The sequence below is a fragment of the Bubalus bubalis genome, chromosome 1 (assembly GCF_019923935.1).
Source record: "Bubalus bubalis isolate 160015118507 breed Murrah chromosome 1, NDDB_SH_1, whole genome shotgun sequence".
NCBI classification, from domain to species: domain Eukaryota; kingdom Metazoa; phylum Chordata; class Mammalia; order Artiodactyla; family Bovidae; genus Bubalus; species Bubalus bubalis.
Genome location: NC_059157.1, coordinates 98,896,575 through 98,912,038, shown reverse-complemented (window position 1 = coordinate 98,912,038; position 15,464 = coordinate 98,896,575). Strand labels below are relative to the sequence as shown.

The window sequence follows — 15,464 nt, the reverse complement described above, 5'->3', positions numbered from 1 at the left end:
AAGATCCCCTGTAGAATGGAATGGTTTCCCACTCCAGTATTCTTGCCTGGCGAATCCCACGGGCAGAGGACCCTGGTGGGCTACAGTCCATGGGTAGCAAAGAGTCAGATACAACTGAGCAACTAAGTACACACAAATATCTCTCTTGACACACATAGACTTTACAATTTTGTAAGTAGACTTATTCTCCAGAGCACAGAAGAGTAAATAAGAGCAATCAAGTTTGAAATTTTTAACTAGATTCATCAAGGCAGTTTTATTGACTTATAATAATAACCTGAGTGAGTGAGTGATAGTTGCTCAGTCATGTCTGACTCTGCAATCCCAGGACTGTTGCCTTCCAGGCTCCTCTGTCTATGGAATTCTCTAGGCAAGAATACTGGAGTGGGTTGCCATTTCCTTTTCCAAATAATAACCTGAAATTCCTAAAAAATAAGTTGGTTCTGGCACAAGGAAACAAAACTAAGGATAAAATGTATCCCAAGATGGTACCAAAATGATGGAAGGGAGTACATAATAAAGGAAACTATATGTGAAAAGTTCCCAGGGTTTAAGAAAAATAAAGAAATTTAAGTCAAAAGATTCAAAGGCAGTGGGAGGGGGAGAGAGATAGTAAAGCCAATGTGGCAAATGGTTAAATTTGAGGAATTTAAATGAAAAGTATATGAGAATACTTTGTATTATTCTTGTAATTGTTTTGTAAAGTCTGAAATCATGTCAAATGTAAAAGTTAATAAATACATGTAAATTACTTAGAAGAGCATATGCTACTTATGAAATAATAAGTATAGCACATGCTGCATATGAAACAGTAACCATAGATGTTGATGCTGTCAGTATTAATCTGATAGCAAAATCAGATAAAGACACTAAAAGAAAAGAAAATGACAGAAAAGTTATTCCTCATAAATATATATAGGAAAATTCTTAAAATTTTGGCAAAACTAATCCAGCATTATATTAAAAGGATAATATATCGTGTTTAAGTGGGATTTATTCCAGCAACAAAAGATGGTTTAACCTTAGAAAATCAATGTAAATCATCAAGTTAACAACTAAAAATCTCAAAACAACCATGTGATCATTCAATAGCGGCAGAAACAGTACTTGAAAAAAATCTCAACATGCTTTCCTGACTTAAAAAATAAAACTCTCAGAAAATAGGAATAGAAGGGAGCTTCCTTAACAGAATTAAGATACTAAAAAAAAAAGCCTACAACTTATATCATCCTTAATCATTAAGTAGGGGCTTCCCTGGTGCCTCAGACAGTAAAGAATCTGCCTGCAATGTGGGAGACCTGGGTTCATTCCCTGGACTGGGGAGATATCCTAGAGAAGGGAATGGCTACCAACTCCAGATTTCTTGCCTGAAGAATTCCATGGACAAAGGAGCCAGTGGGATACAGTCCATGGGATCACAAAGAGTTGGATACAACTGAGCGACTAACACTTAATTATTTAGGAGGTCAACCTTGTCAGTTACTGAATGTTTTCCCTCTAATATGGACATAAGGCAAGGATATATACTTTCACCACTTTAATTCAACATGGTACTAGAGGTTCTAGTCCAAGCAATAAGCAAAGTAAATGCATATGGATTGGAAAGCAAGAAGTAAAGAAAGAGGTCTCAGCATTGACATGATTTTATGAAAATTACAAAAACAGTCTGCTACAATTAATTGGAAAATGTAGCATGGTTTAATTAATATAAAATTAATATATAAAATTTTGCATTTCTAACAAAAAAACATAAATTAAAATAAGAACAGAAATGAGATTAGTATGTTTGGGGGCCAGAAGTTGAAAGAGGAATTGGCTGTAAAAGGACAAAAGGGAACTCTTTTGGGAAAATTTAAAGAGGTCTATTTTGACTCATGATAGTACATCATGATGTATGCAGAGTACATCATGAGAAACACTGGGCTGGAAGAAGCACAAGCTGGAATCAAGATTGCCAGGAAAATATCAATAACCTCAGATATGCAAATGACACTACCCTTATGGCAGAAAGCAAAGAAGAACTAAAGAGCCTCTTGATAAAAGTGAAAGAAGAGAACGAAAAAGTTGACTTAAAGCTCAACATTCAGAAAACTAAGATCATGGCATCTGGTCCCATCACTTCAAGGCAAATAGATGGAGAAATAGTGGAAACAGTGACAGACTTTATTTTGGGGGGCTCCAAAATCACTGCAGATGGTGACTGCAGCCATGAAATTAAAAGATGCTTATTCCTTGGAAGAAAAGTTATGACCAACCTAGACAGCATATTAAAAAGCAGAGACATTACTTTGCCAGCAAAGGTCCATCTAGTCAAGGCTACAGTTTTTCCATTAGTCATGTACAGATTTGAGAGTTGGACTGTAAAGAAAGCTGAGCGCCAAAGAATTGATGTTTTTGAACTGTGGTGTCAAGTCCCTCGGACTGCAAGAAGATCCAAACAGTCCATCCTAAAGGAAATCAGTCCTGAATATTCATTGGAAGGACTGATGTTGAAGCTGAAACTCCAATACTTTGGCCACCTGATATGAAGAACTGACTCATTTGAAAAGACCCTGATGCTGGGAAAGATTGAAGGCAGGAGTAGAAGGGGACAACAGAGGATGAGATGGTTGGATGGCATCACCAACTCAATGGACACGGGAGTTGGTGATGGACAGGAAGGCCTGGAGTGCTGCAGTCCATGGGGTTGCAAAGAGTCGGACACAACTGAGCCACTGAACTGAACTGATTTTGACTCGATGTAAAATTAAACTTTGATAAAGCTGCTGCTTCTACTGCTGCTAAGTCACTTCAGTTGTGTCTGACTCTGTGAGACCCCATAGATGGCAGCCCACCAGGCTCCCCCGTCCCTGGGATCCTCCAGGCAAGAACACTAGAGTGGGTTGCCATTTCCTTCTCAGTGCATGAAAGTGAAAAGTGAAAGTGAAGTTGCTCAGTTGTGTCCAACTTTTAGTGACCCCATGGACTGTAGCCCACCAGGCTCCTCCGTCCATGGGATAAAGCTAACTTCAAAAATTTGGAGACAGGAAAGAAAAGAATCTATGAGTCCAATGTTGATAAGTAAAATAAATAAATAAATGATGAATAAGTAGTAAAGGGAGTTTGTTTCTTAAAATAGAGTGGAAAGAATAATGATGGTAGAACATCCAACATTTTGAAACTATCAACTTAGTAACTGATTCAGAGAAGATGGTCAATATGTCCTAAACTAGTAAGTAAATGAACAAATTTTAAGAAATTACAAACTTTGACAAAATCTCTACAAATTACTTACTATTTTAAAGGGAAAATATTAATTTATTGATAGAGAAACCTAGCAGCTATAATCTTAAGTAAGTATTACAGTTAATGTTATCAATAATGAAACAAACTAAAGTCATGTATCTACTGATAATGTACACCAAGGTAGACTTGAGAACTGACTGCAACTTTGAAGGTGTTCGTCACACACATAACCTCAATTGGCAACATCTGGGCAAGTCTTGGAGAATTAAGGTGTCTGCTCAAATCATTGACTGACCACTAAATTACGTAGACAGAGCAGCCCCAAAAAAGAAACACTAAAAGAAAATGACCAGATACATCCAGTTTCAAAGATGGTCTGTGGTTTAAGTCCAGGCAGGTTATCAAAACAAACAACAGAAACCCACAATACAATAAGCCTTAGAAAAAAAGAATACACAGCTGCTACAATTTTATCTAAAATTCACAGTTATCTGCCCTATTACCACCACATCAGTCTCAAAATTCACACAATCATGACAAGACATGTTAAGAAACGGAAGACTGTGACCCATATTCAGCGGGCGGGGGAGCGGGATGCAGTCAATAGAAATTGACTCTTGAGAACCCAGATAAAATAACCAAATGGAAATTCTAGATTTGAAAAGTACAATAACTGAAATAAAAAATTCACTAGATAGACTCAACAGCAGATTTTAAATAGCAAAAGTAGAAGATTTTTTAAAAAGGACTAGTCTCAAAGATTTGTAGAACAATTTCAAGAATGTATGTATTGGGAGTCATAAAAGGAGGAGTGATAGGGAAACAAGACATTATATTAAAAATATAATGGCTATACACTTCCCATTTTAAAGAAAAACATTTATTTCCAGACCCAATGAACACTAAGAAGCTCAATGAACACAGGCAGATATACAAATAAAACACAACTAGACACATCATATTCAGACTCCCAAAATCCAAAAAAAAAAGTCTTGAATGGAGCAAGAGAAAAGCAACTCATATAAAAAGGGACTACAGTATGATTAATACTTAACTTCTCATAAGAAACAATAGAGGCCATAAGAAAGAAATGCCGTACTCAAAGTGCTAAAAGAAAAAAAAAGACCACCAAGTAGCCTACTAAAATTAGCCTTAAAGAAAAATATATTTCTAGTTTTAAAAAATTAATAGTATTTATTGCTAGGAGACCTGGAAACACAAGGGAAGTTCTTTAGGTTGAAGGAAATAACCCCAGACAGTAATTCAGATCCACAAGAAAAAATGGAGGTCACCAGAAATATGTAAGTAAACAAAAACTATATGCACATATGTATAATGTTTTTCTTCCTTAACTTCTTTAAAGTTAGAAGATTGTTTAAAATCTTAATTCTAACACAGTATTAGATTTACAATACATATATGAAGGTTTTATATATATGCTGCTGCTGCTACTAAGTCGCTTCAGTCGTGTTCGACTCTGGGTGACCCCATAGACGGCAGCCTACCAGGCCCCGCCATCCCTGGGATTTTCCAGGCAAGAACACTGGAGTGGGTTGCCATTTCCTTCTCCAATGCATGAAAGTGAAAAGTGAAAGTGAAGTCGCTCAGTCGTGTCTGACTCCTAGCGACCCCATGGACTGCAGCCTACTAGGCTCCTCCGTCCATGGGATTTTCCAGGCAAGAGTACTGGAGTGGGGTGGCATTGCCTTCTCTCTATATATGTCAACACAAAAAAATAAGGAGAAATGACATAGACCTTTACTAGTATGCTACATTTTAATTATGTCAGTGCTAACTTTAAGTGAATTGTGAAAGTTAAAAATGAATATTTTGATCCCTAGGGCAGCTAACCACAACACAAAATCTCAAAGAATACAGTGAAAATAATGAACAGAGGAGTTTAAATGGTATCAAAAAAATTTTTGCTTAACATAAAAGACAGAAATTGAGCAATAGAAGAACAAAAGAGAGATATTAAGAAAACAAATAGCAAAAAGGCAGATATAAATCCAACTATATCAATACTTACATTAAATATGAATTAGATGAACACTCCACTCTAAATTTAACACTTAGATGAAATGCATAAATTCCTAGAAATTCACAAAGTACTAAAAACTGACTTGAAAACTAATAGAAAATCTGGATATACATATGCAAAATAATTAAATAGCAATTAAAAATGAGGGAAGAGGGGGAATGCAGGGAAGGAGTTTATGAAGCTCTGTATTAGTTGAATCTTTTATAGTAAGAATAGAGTTCTGAATTATCTGTGTGATAATAGAAACATCAGTTTCCTCCAGTTGTAGTTATTTAGAGTTCAACTTAACAATTAAACTCATAGGGCACATCAGACTTCACCCAGCACCAGTGGTTATTTAGTTTTAAGTAAACAAACAGGAAATAACCCAGCATACAACAAAGCTGTGGTCTTGGACCTCCCAAGCATAGCTCGCAATGTGCCAGCCATGCTGTTTACAGAACACACATGGTCATAGAAATGAAGCTGAAAATACACAGCTCCAAGAGCTCAGGGAATCATCAGCTCTGGGGACCTGTAAGCTTTTAGTCCTCATCTCTTTGTTCTCATGTGTATGCCATTAGCCCCACGTCTCTGCAGCTTCATCTCAAATGCCAGTTATTCATCACTCATTCTCAATGATGAGGTATGGTTTGGTCCTCTAGTCCTCGTCCAGATCCTCTTTAAGCATAGAATTGCTCAAGTCCTGTTTCTAAAAATTCTTTCAGTTAAGGAAGGAAGGAAGACTGAACATGGATCAAATCTTCAATCATAAGATTGAACAAAAGTCAAAGAAACAACTGTTGCTGCTGCTGCTGCTGCTGCTAAGTCGCTTCAGTCGTGTCCGACTCTGTGCAACCCCATAGATGGCAGCCTACCAGGCTCCCCCATCCCTGGGATTCTCCAGGCAAGAACACTGGAGTGGGTTGCCATTTCCTTCTCCAATGCATGAAAGTGAAAAGTGAAAGTGAAGTCACTCAGTCGTGTCCGACCCTCAGCGACCCCATGGACTGCAGCCTTCCAAGCTCTTCTGTCCATGGGATTTTCCAGGCAAGAGTACTGGAGAGGGGTGCCTGTTAGTTCCTTTTAAAAGGTCTGGACAGATATCACTCAAAGATTAATAACAGGTATGTGTTAAGATTACAGGCAATTTTTTCTTTCTTATTTAAACTTTCACCTTTTTTGTAACTTTACAATAAGCACTAATTAATTCAGAAAAATGAAGCTGTTTTCCAAAAAAATTTATAAGGAATATGTATACTTACGGCTGATGCATGTTGATGTATGGCAGAAAGCAACATAAAATTGTAAAGCAATTAGCCTTCAATTAAAAATAAATTTTAAAACATTTATAAGCAATCAAGGGTTTGCTCAGTTGAGGAAATGAATAGTTGGCATAGATGGCAAATATTCTTACACTTGCCAACATTGGAGTGACAATGAATGTCAGTGCTGTGTGGCATCCTTAAAAATTACATTTTAATTTTAACTAATTTTTTTTTAAAAAATTTAAGCTTCCAAACAAACTTTAAAACTGGATAAAGGAACCTATTTAGAGTATATCTAATTTCTATTTTTGTAGCAGGTTGGGTTCTCAGGAAGGTGGCTCTGAGATAGACAGGTTTACCAGGAGTGCACTAGGGATCAGGTGAATCTGGAGAAGACAAGAGACTAAAGCAGGGCAAAGGAAAAGGTCAAGGGGCAATACAGTCTCAAGCTTCAGGATCCCCAGCTCTGAAGATAGGATGAGCTTTCAGAGCTGTTCTGAGAATGGAGAGGGCTGGGAGCAGTAAGTGAAGGGAAAGAGGAGGGGTAGGGCCATAACAAGCCTGTGTTGAAGATGGCCTTGAAGCGGTATATCCTTGGTAAGGTGACTCTTCACGTGCAGAGATACCTGAAGGGAGCTGATAGCTGGAGGCCTGTTTTCCTTCTAGCAAACCTCCCAGAAGCTGGGTAATTAGTCCTTAATTCCTAAACAAGAATCTGGGCAGTACATTATAATGTTCACCACAATTAGAAAATGCAAATGAGTTAAGCTGAGTTTTTCTGGTAACACAGTCTGTGCAGCAGACAGTATTAGTTGCCCGGTCAAGATCCAGCCTCTCCTTGTGTCTAATTCATTTGAAGCAGGATGTGCTTAAGTCAGGTGACATAAGAGTGGTGTCTAAACCAATTATGAGAATCCTGTTCTCTGCTTCCCAGAACCTCCCCCTACCCTCCCAGCCTCTGCAGCAGTTACTTGTGGTCAGGGAGCCTGATGGTAATAAGATAATGAGACTCAGGAGTCTCATTATCACTATAATAATACACTAGGAATTTTGAAAAATATTTTGTTTTCTTTTTTAAAAAGGAACAGATGAAGCTGGCATCCTCTTACCTCTTCCTAATTCCTTCTTCCTTTTCTTGTACACAGCTGTGGTACTTACAGCTGCAGGAGTTATTTTTCAACTGAGAGGAAAAGAAAGGTCAGGAGAATTTTTGAGTTTGTTCTGACATTCATGAGCCACTCAATAAAGCCACAAACCCATCTCTTGGTTTCTTGCTCTTTGAAGAAAATAACCCCTAATTACTTCAGTAGCTAAAATTGGATATTTTGCCACTGAAAGCAAAGCATAACCCAAACTGACCCAAGTTATATGCTAGAATGATGACTCTTGAAAATATATAGTTGATATACATGTATGCATGTTTATCAAATTATGTTTTCAGTAAGTTGGAAAACACCAAATACTGTATCATTCTCTGAGACTTCACACTGCATATTAGCATGAATGATATTAATTATTTGCATTAAGTATTCTGCCAGGGATAAACCTACTTCAACAAAGTTTATGCTACTTAAACATATTTGACCAAAAAGTACCTTTTGAAACTTCGCCTACTACTATGGAATGGATTGGAAAACATTATTTAGTATGGGTTCTGATCCATCATGATCCATTAACTTGCTCCCTATTTCTAGGATTATTTTCTGCAGTAATATTCCTTGGAATATCCAGTTGAAGTTGAATTAATCAAAAACAGTAAAACACGGTCATATTTTTTCTTATGTTTATGACTAGATTACTCAAGTAAGCAAACTGGCTCAAAAAAATCCATATGCTGAACTGTGTTTTAGGATGTGGTCAAAGCCCAAAAGATAAACATATGTAGCAGCGCGTTTGCAGGTTACAACTAACTTGCAAACTTTGTTTGCTGGTCACAATTAGCATCCTGTGTCTCTCTACCATGGTTATTTTTATCTGCCTGCAGTCAGCCCCCTTTCACTGCTGAGCTGGCTTGCTCATTGACAGTGCAGAAAGAGAAGTGCAGCTTCCCACGCTGGAGAAGGAGGTTGCCCTCTATTTTGAGACAGAAAGTACTGATTGTTGTGGCCACTTTAACAAAGGTCCTGAGTAACTTCACAGCCTGGCTTCTGTATGTGTGTAATGTATATATATCATGACAGGCTTTGGTACACTCCCTCTAAAGCCATTCTAGTGTGAATGACTGCATACTGGCCTTGCCTTTCTCCTTGACCTGGGTCAGCAATGGGCTGTTTTCCCTCAATTGTTATTTATTCAGGTATTCTTCTGTAGGATGACTCAGAGTGTCTCACAGACGTGTCAAACTAAAACTTTCTGAATCTGAACTTCTGATTTCTTATCCATCTTCCTTATTCTGAGAACAGCACTATCACCACCGAGAAACGTAAAGCAAATCAGAAACCTAGAACTCATCCTTGCTGCCTTGACATGTCTCTTACCCTCACATCTCATCCATTTTCATGTCCCAATTTGAAGGCTATGAACTCATGCACACCTCCATGAGTGCGCCTGGAGGCCAAGCATCTCCATCTTTTGCCCAGACCACCACAAAGTACCTCCCTACTTCTACTCTGATGGCTTTATGATCTATCTGTTCTCTACACATCATCTAGAGTATTTTAAAAACTAAATCAAGCAAAGTCACTCCTTTGCTTAGTGGGAACTTTCAATTGCTTTAGATTGCACTAATGATAAAATTCCAACTTCTTTCTATGCCCTCGGCCCCACACAGTCTGGACTCTGCAGTGTTCCAGTTTCAACACATTTCTTTTGCTCTATAGTCCAGACCACAGCAGGGCTTCCCTCACAGCTGTCGGTAAAGAATCTGCCTGCCATGCAGGAGACCTGGGTTCAATTCCTCGGTCAGAAATATTCCCTGGAGATGGAAATGGCAACCCACTCCAGTATTCTTGCCTGGAGAATTCCATGGACATACGGTCCTTGGGGTCACAAGAGTCAGACACAACTTAGCGACTAAACCACCACCACCTCCAGACCACAGCAAACTACAGCCCATGGGCCAAATCTACCCCATTGCCTGTTCTTGCAAAGTTTTACTGGAACACAGCCACACTCACTCATGAACATCTATGGCTACTTTTGTGTTGTAAAACAGAGTTGAATTTTAACAGACAACACATGTCCTGAAAAACCTAAAATATTTACTGCCAGAACCTTTAGAGAAAAAATGTGCCCACTCTTCCTCTAGAGTCTCATTAGCTTCCTTCCTCTCCCCTTGATCAAGATCAACTTTTAATTACCTCTAGCCTTTGAACTCATCCTCCTTTCTGCTTGGGGAGAGTAAGATGTTTCTTTACAAAGTTTCTTCCTTCTTTTCCTCAACGTCTCATCTCAAAACTTAAATATTCAGAAGAGCTTTCCTTTATAACTCTAAAGTAGGGCACCCATCTCCCCGGGTACACTCTACACTATCATATCCTGTTTCCTGCATTACACATGACAAGAGAAATTGTCTTGCTCATGTTTTTGTTTGCCTCCTTTCTTCCACAAGACACTAAGCTCCAGGAAGCCAGGTCCCATGTCTGTCTTCCTCAGCCCTGCTTCCCCACTGCCTAGAAAGTGACGGCACTTAGGATGTACTCAGCAAATATTTGTTGATTAAAAAAAAAGAAAAGTAACTAGGATTGCTATCTTTGCTAAATGGCATTCAGTCATTTAATCCACATCTAATATAAATTTTCCACAAGAAATACTATGGTTCCTCTCCCCTCAAATCAGCCTAGAATACAAGAGAAAATAACAACAAACACTGATTGTAGCTCGAGCAGTTGTCTATTTGCTCTTTGTATTTATTCACACAATTATTAACCCAGTGAGGCTTCCCTGGTGGCTCAGTGGTATCTGAGAGTCTGCTTGCAGTGCAGGAGACCTGGGTTCGATCCCTGGGTTGGGAATTTCCCTGGAGGAGGACATGGCAACGCATTCCAGTACGCTTGCCTGGAGAATTCCATGGACAGAGTATTCTTGTGGACTATAGTCCATAGGGTCACACAGAGTCAGACACGACTAAAGCGACTAAGCAGCAGCAGCATTCATCCAGCAAATATAGATCGATACCACCTGTGGGATGTGTGGGGCAAGACATGATTCAGTAGACTTGTCCGTTGGGCAGAAGCATGACTATCATTATCTTACTATGACTAAGAGATTTTGAAAATCAAAGGGATGCCTTCTGAGATTTCCCCAATGCACTACCCTACTTATCCTGAACCACCGCCTCAAAGACTCGGCAAGAATTTTTCTGTTAACCCCAGGACAAGAACAGTCAGCACTGATCTTAAAAGCCCCAGTAGAAACTGCTCTGTAGAACTCAGCATGGTTAGATGTAGCTGAAGCATTCTATAGTGGGGATAAAGTAACGGGAGTTTCTTTTAGTGGCTGTGAGTCTGAACTAGGGAGAGGGAGAAGCAGGTTGGAATGGAGGACCTTTTTGGAGCTCAGTGAAATTGTACTTGGGCTTTCCTGGTGGCTCAGATGGTAAAGCATCTGCCTGTAGTGTGGGAAACCTGGGTTCGAGCCCTGGGTTGGGAAGGTCCCCTGTAGAAGGAAATGGCAATCCACTCCAGTACTCTTGCCTGGAAAATCCCATGGATGGAGGAGACTGGCAGGCTACTGTCCAGCAAAGAGTTGGGCACAACTGAACAATTTCACATTCTGCAATGGAGAGTTTCAGAAAATGTTGTCACTGGGTATTTAAGGAGCTAGACCAAATTTCACCTGACAGCTGAAGATAGGGTGAAGAAAAAACCAAAAATATAATTGTCCTCCTTTGAATATGTGTGTGTGTGCATGCGCTTGGTCACTCAGTCATGTCCGACACTTTGTGACCCTAGGGACTGTAGCCCACCAGGCTCCTCTGTCCATGGGATTCTCTAAGCAAGAATACTGGAGTGGGTTGCCATTTCCTACTGCAGGGATTTTCCCAACCCAAGGATCAAACCCACAACTCTCACATCTCCTGCACTGGCAGGTAGGTTCTTTACTACTGAACAAACTAGGAAGCCACCTTGAATATATGACACTGTAAATATTTAATCACTTCTCTTTGGCCATGACCACATCTTGCAGGGACTTACCTTATTTATCTTTGCAGCTCTAGAATGTCCAACTCAGAGATGTTCACACAGAATTTCTTAGATATTTGCTGAAGTAAATAGCAAGTACATTTTAAGAAAAGAGATTTTACCTATGATTTCATCGGCAATGAATGCACCAGAAGCATTTGCGTGTGTTTTTTTGTTTGTTTGTTTGTTTGTTTTACTACAGTAATGTTGGTGTTCCATGCTACTAAATCCAGAGGTGGCTAATATTCAGTTTCTGAAACTTTCTGTAAATTGTACACACAGATAAATTTGCAGTGACAGTATTAAAAAATACTAAGGGTTTCTGGTGTTACAAGTTAAAGTCGCCTGGCAGTTGTCATCTTGTTTGCAAATGGCAAATGATGGACTTCAGAATGATTAGCAAGCAGTGATTTCATTATCATGCCCTTCAAGTTAGTTTTACCATGAGCTGCAAGATGGATATCCTGAGGGAAATTACCACTCTGCCCCAACCCTCTCTTTCCCACCACTAAGTCTTAACTGACATCATTTTATAATTTTCAAGGAATCTCTGCAGAGTTACTAAATAATAATAAAGTGATTATTTTTAAGCATCTACACTTCTAGACAAAAAGGGGAAAAGGAAGGGATGTATAAAGTTGCTATTTGTTTAGTCTTATTGAAGTGTTTTGCATATATTGGTACAAATCTTTTCAATTTTAGCCTGTTCTCACTATAGAAAAGATTGTTTTTAAATGACTCTTTTGGCTATTTTCATTTTCACACTTGAGAGCCGCCCCTTGCTAAATTATTCCAGTAAATATTCATCCATATTTTTCCTATTAGCCACCATCTTTCTTACATCAGTGAGTCTTTGTATTAGAAACATCAAAATTAATCGCTAGCAATGATTATATTAATCCAAGTTAATAATCCTTTTAATCCAAATTAATTAACACAAAAGCTCAATATTGCCCTGTTATTAACAAAAGCAAAATTCTTAGGATGGAAGAGATCATAATATAGGGATTTCACTTTGCTTGGAAATTCAGGTCTTTATTTGATACCAAAAAGCCCAGGTTGAAGCCCTTAAAACCATCCAGATAAAAATAAGAAGCTAATAAATTATTTTGAGAATTGTGGCCAATGATAAATTTTTGTATTTCACAGCTTTTTAAGGAATTTTCATGTATTTGAACAACTGTGAATTAATTCTGACCAAAATAAAAATGAAAAAATAGTTTCCAGATAAGGAAATGCAGATAAATGTTTTTCTTTTTTTTTGATAAATTTTTAAAAATAAAGCAATAATAGCATTCTAGCTCAATAACAATTGAGTCATCATGTGGTTGAGAAGAAACAACACTGTAGGCCCCCTTACAGGTGAAACATACAAACTCACTGTCCATCAAAACCTCACAAGGCAAAGGTCCAATTTATTTCTGACTCTACTGTTATAAAATATCTGAATTTATAGAAAAGCATAAATGTTGCAGAAGTTGTAGCTAAAAAACTTCAGGCTGTATTTTGCAATCTTCTTAGGGCAGACTCTATTTCTTATGTATTTTTGTGATTTTCCATAATGCCTAAAACAGTTCTACAAATATAGGAGATGCTCAATGCTCATTTACTAACAGAATGGAATTAGTGCTAAATCAAACTGGTAAACCTAGACAGTCCTAAATTATACAGTGACTTATCCACACTTTACACTTAAATATTATGAAAAGCTTCAATTTGTCGTGTATTTAAAACTTTTTAATCCCTCCTGAAAATTCAAATTCATATCAGTTCAGTTCAGTTGCTCAGTTGTGTCCAATATAAATGGATAAATTAACACCAGTTCTTAGTGAACAATAAGCAGATTTTATAGAAGACTAGTTTTTGAATTATTTATTCTATCAGCCTAATATATGGTTATTAGGTTTATGGTAAATAACCCAATATATGGTTATTAGGTTTATGATAAACCTAATATATGGTTTATCATTCAGAGTAAGCTAAAGAGATGCTGTGATCTTTAAGATGCACATTTCAGAGCAGCTTTTCTTTCTAATTCAAAGATACTTTATATTGAACTGTCTTGCCTTATTTTTCATTCAAATAATTCATTATCCACCTTTTAAAATAAACTTGTAATTTTAGAACACTTTTCAGTTCAGTCGCTCAGTTGTGTCCAACTTTTTGCGACCCCATGGACTGCAGCACATCAGGCCTTCCTGTCCATCACCAACTCCCGGAGCTTGCTCAAACTCATGTCCAGCATGTCTGTGATGCCATCCAACCATCTCATCCTCTGTCATCCCCTTCTCCTCCCGCCTTCAATCTTTCCCAGCATCAGGGTCTTTTCCAAGGAGTCAGTTCTTCACATCAGGTGGCCAAAGTTTTGGAGTTTCAGCTTCAGCATCAGACCTTCCAATGAATATTCAGAACTGATTTCCTTTAGGATGGACTGGTTGAATCCCCTTGCAGTCCAAGGGACTCTCAGGAGTCTTCTCCAACGCCACAGTTCAAAAGCATCAATTCTTCAGTGCTCAGCCTTCTTTATAGTCCAACTCTCACATCCATACATGACTACTGGAAAACCCATAGCTTTGACTAGATGGACATTTGTTGACAAAGTAATGTCTCTGCTTTTTAATATGCTGACTAGGTCGGTCATAGCTTTTCTTCCAAGGAGGAAGCATCTTTTAATTTCATGGCTGCTGTCACCATCTGCAGTGATTTTGGAGCCCCCAAAAATAAAGTCTCTCGCTGTTTCCATTGTTTCCCCATCTATTTGCCATGAAGTGAAAGGACTGGATGCCATGATCTTAGTTTTTGAATGTTGAATTCAAAATTCAACATTGAATTTGAATCTTAGTTTTGAATGTTGAGTTTTAAGCCAACTTTTTCACTCTCCTCTTTCACTTTCATCAAGAGGCTGTTTAGTTTTAGAATTACAGATTTATAATACAGACAGGACAGAGAGCTCCCATATGCCCCATACCCAGTTTCCCCTATTAACATCTTACATTACACTGGTTACACTTATCACAGTTAATGACGTATTTTTTCCTATCCCTTTGCTTTTAACCTGTCAGTGTCTTTTATATTTAAAATGATTTCTTGTAAATGAGAAATACTTGGCTATTTTTAATCTACCCTGACAGTCTTCTAATTAATGCATTTAAATTATTCACACTTAGAATGATTATTGATATATTTGGATTAATATCAACTAGTTTTAGAACTTTTAAAATTCATTTTTAATTGGTTTAAAATGTTGTATTGGTTTCTGTCATACATGAATCAGCCATAGGTATGCACATATGCCCTCCCTGTTAAACCTCCCTCCCACCTCTCATCCCATCCCCCCTCTCTAGGTTGTTACAGAGCACCGGGCTGAGCTCGCTGTGTTATATAGCAACTTCTCATTAGCTAGCTCAATTTCTTTTACATATGGTAATGTGTATATTTCAGTGCTACTCTCAATTTGCCCCACCCTCTCCTTCCCCTGCTGTGTCCATAAGTCTGTTTTCTGTGTCTGTTTCTCTATTCCTGCCCTGCAAATATGTTCATCAGTTACCATTTTTTTAGATTCCATATATATATATATATATATTCCTTCTCACTGACTTCACTCTGTACAACACACTCTAGGTTTCTCCACCTCACTACAGTCTGACTCAGATTCTGAAGTGTTTTCTATTAATTACTAGAAGCTTCTGTTTCTGTCTTCTCTGCTTCAGTCTTTTATAAGATTCCAGTTTCTCTCCTCTCTTAGCATGCCAATTATATTTTATACAAACAAAATTTACTGTTTGAGCTAGAGTTTCCAATATATATTTTTAACTAAGCCAACCTTCA

General features: G+C 38.0%; 1 protein-coding gene across 1 annotated transcript in view; it reads right to left on the bottom strand.

The window, feature by feature from the left end:
* LOC102392936 (T-cell receptor-associated transmembrane adapter 1) overlaps positions 1 to 9,846 on the bottom strand; it is a 65,595-nt gene extending 55,749 nt beyond the window's left edge. Inside the window, exon 1 of the mRNA XM_044941614.2 lies at positions 9,813 to 9,846. Coding sequence (XP_044797549.1) covers positions 9,813 to 9,831 — 19 coding nt within the window. The 5' untranslated portion in view covers positions 9,832 to 9,846. The remainder of the gene's footprint in view (positions 1 to 9,812) is intronic.
* Between the last annotated feature and the right edge of the window lie 5,618 nt (positions 9,847 to 15,464).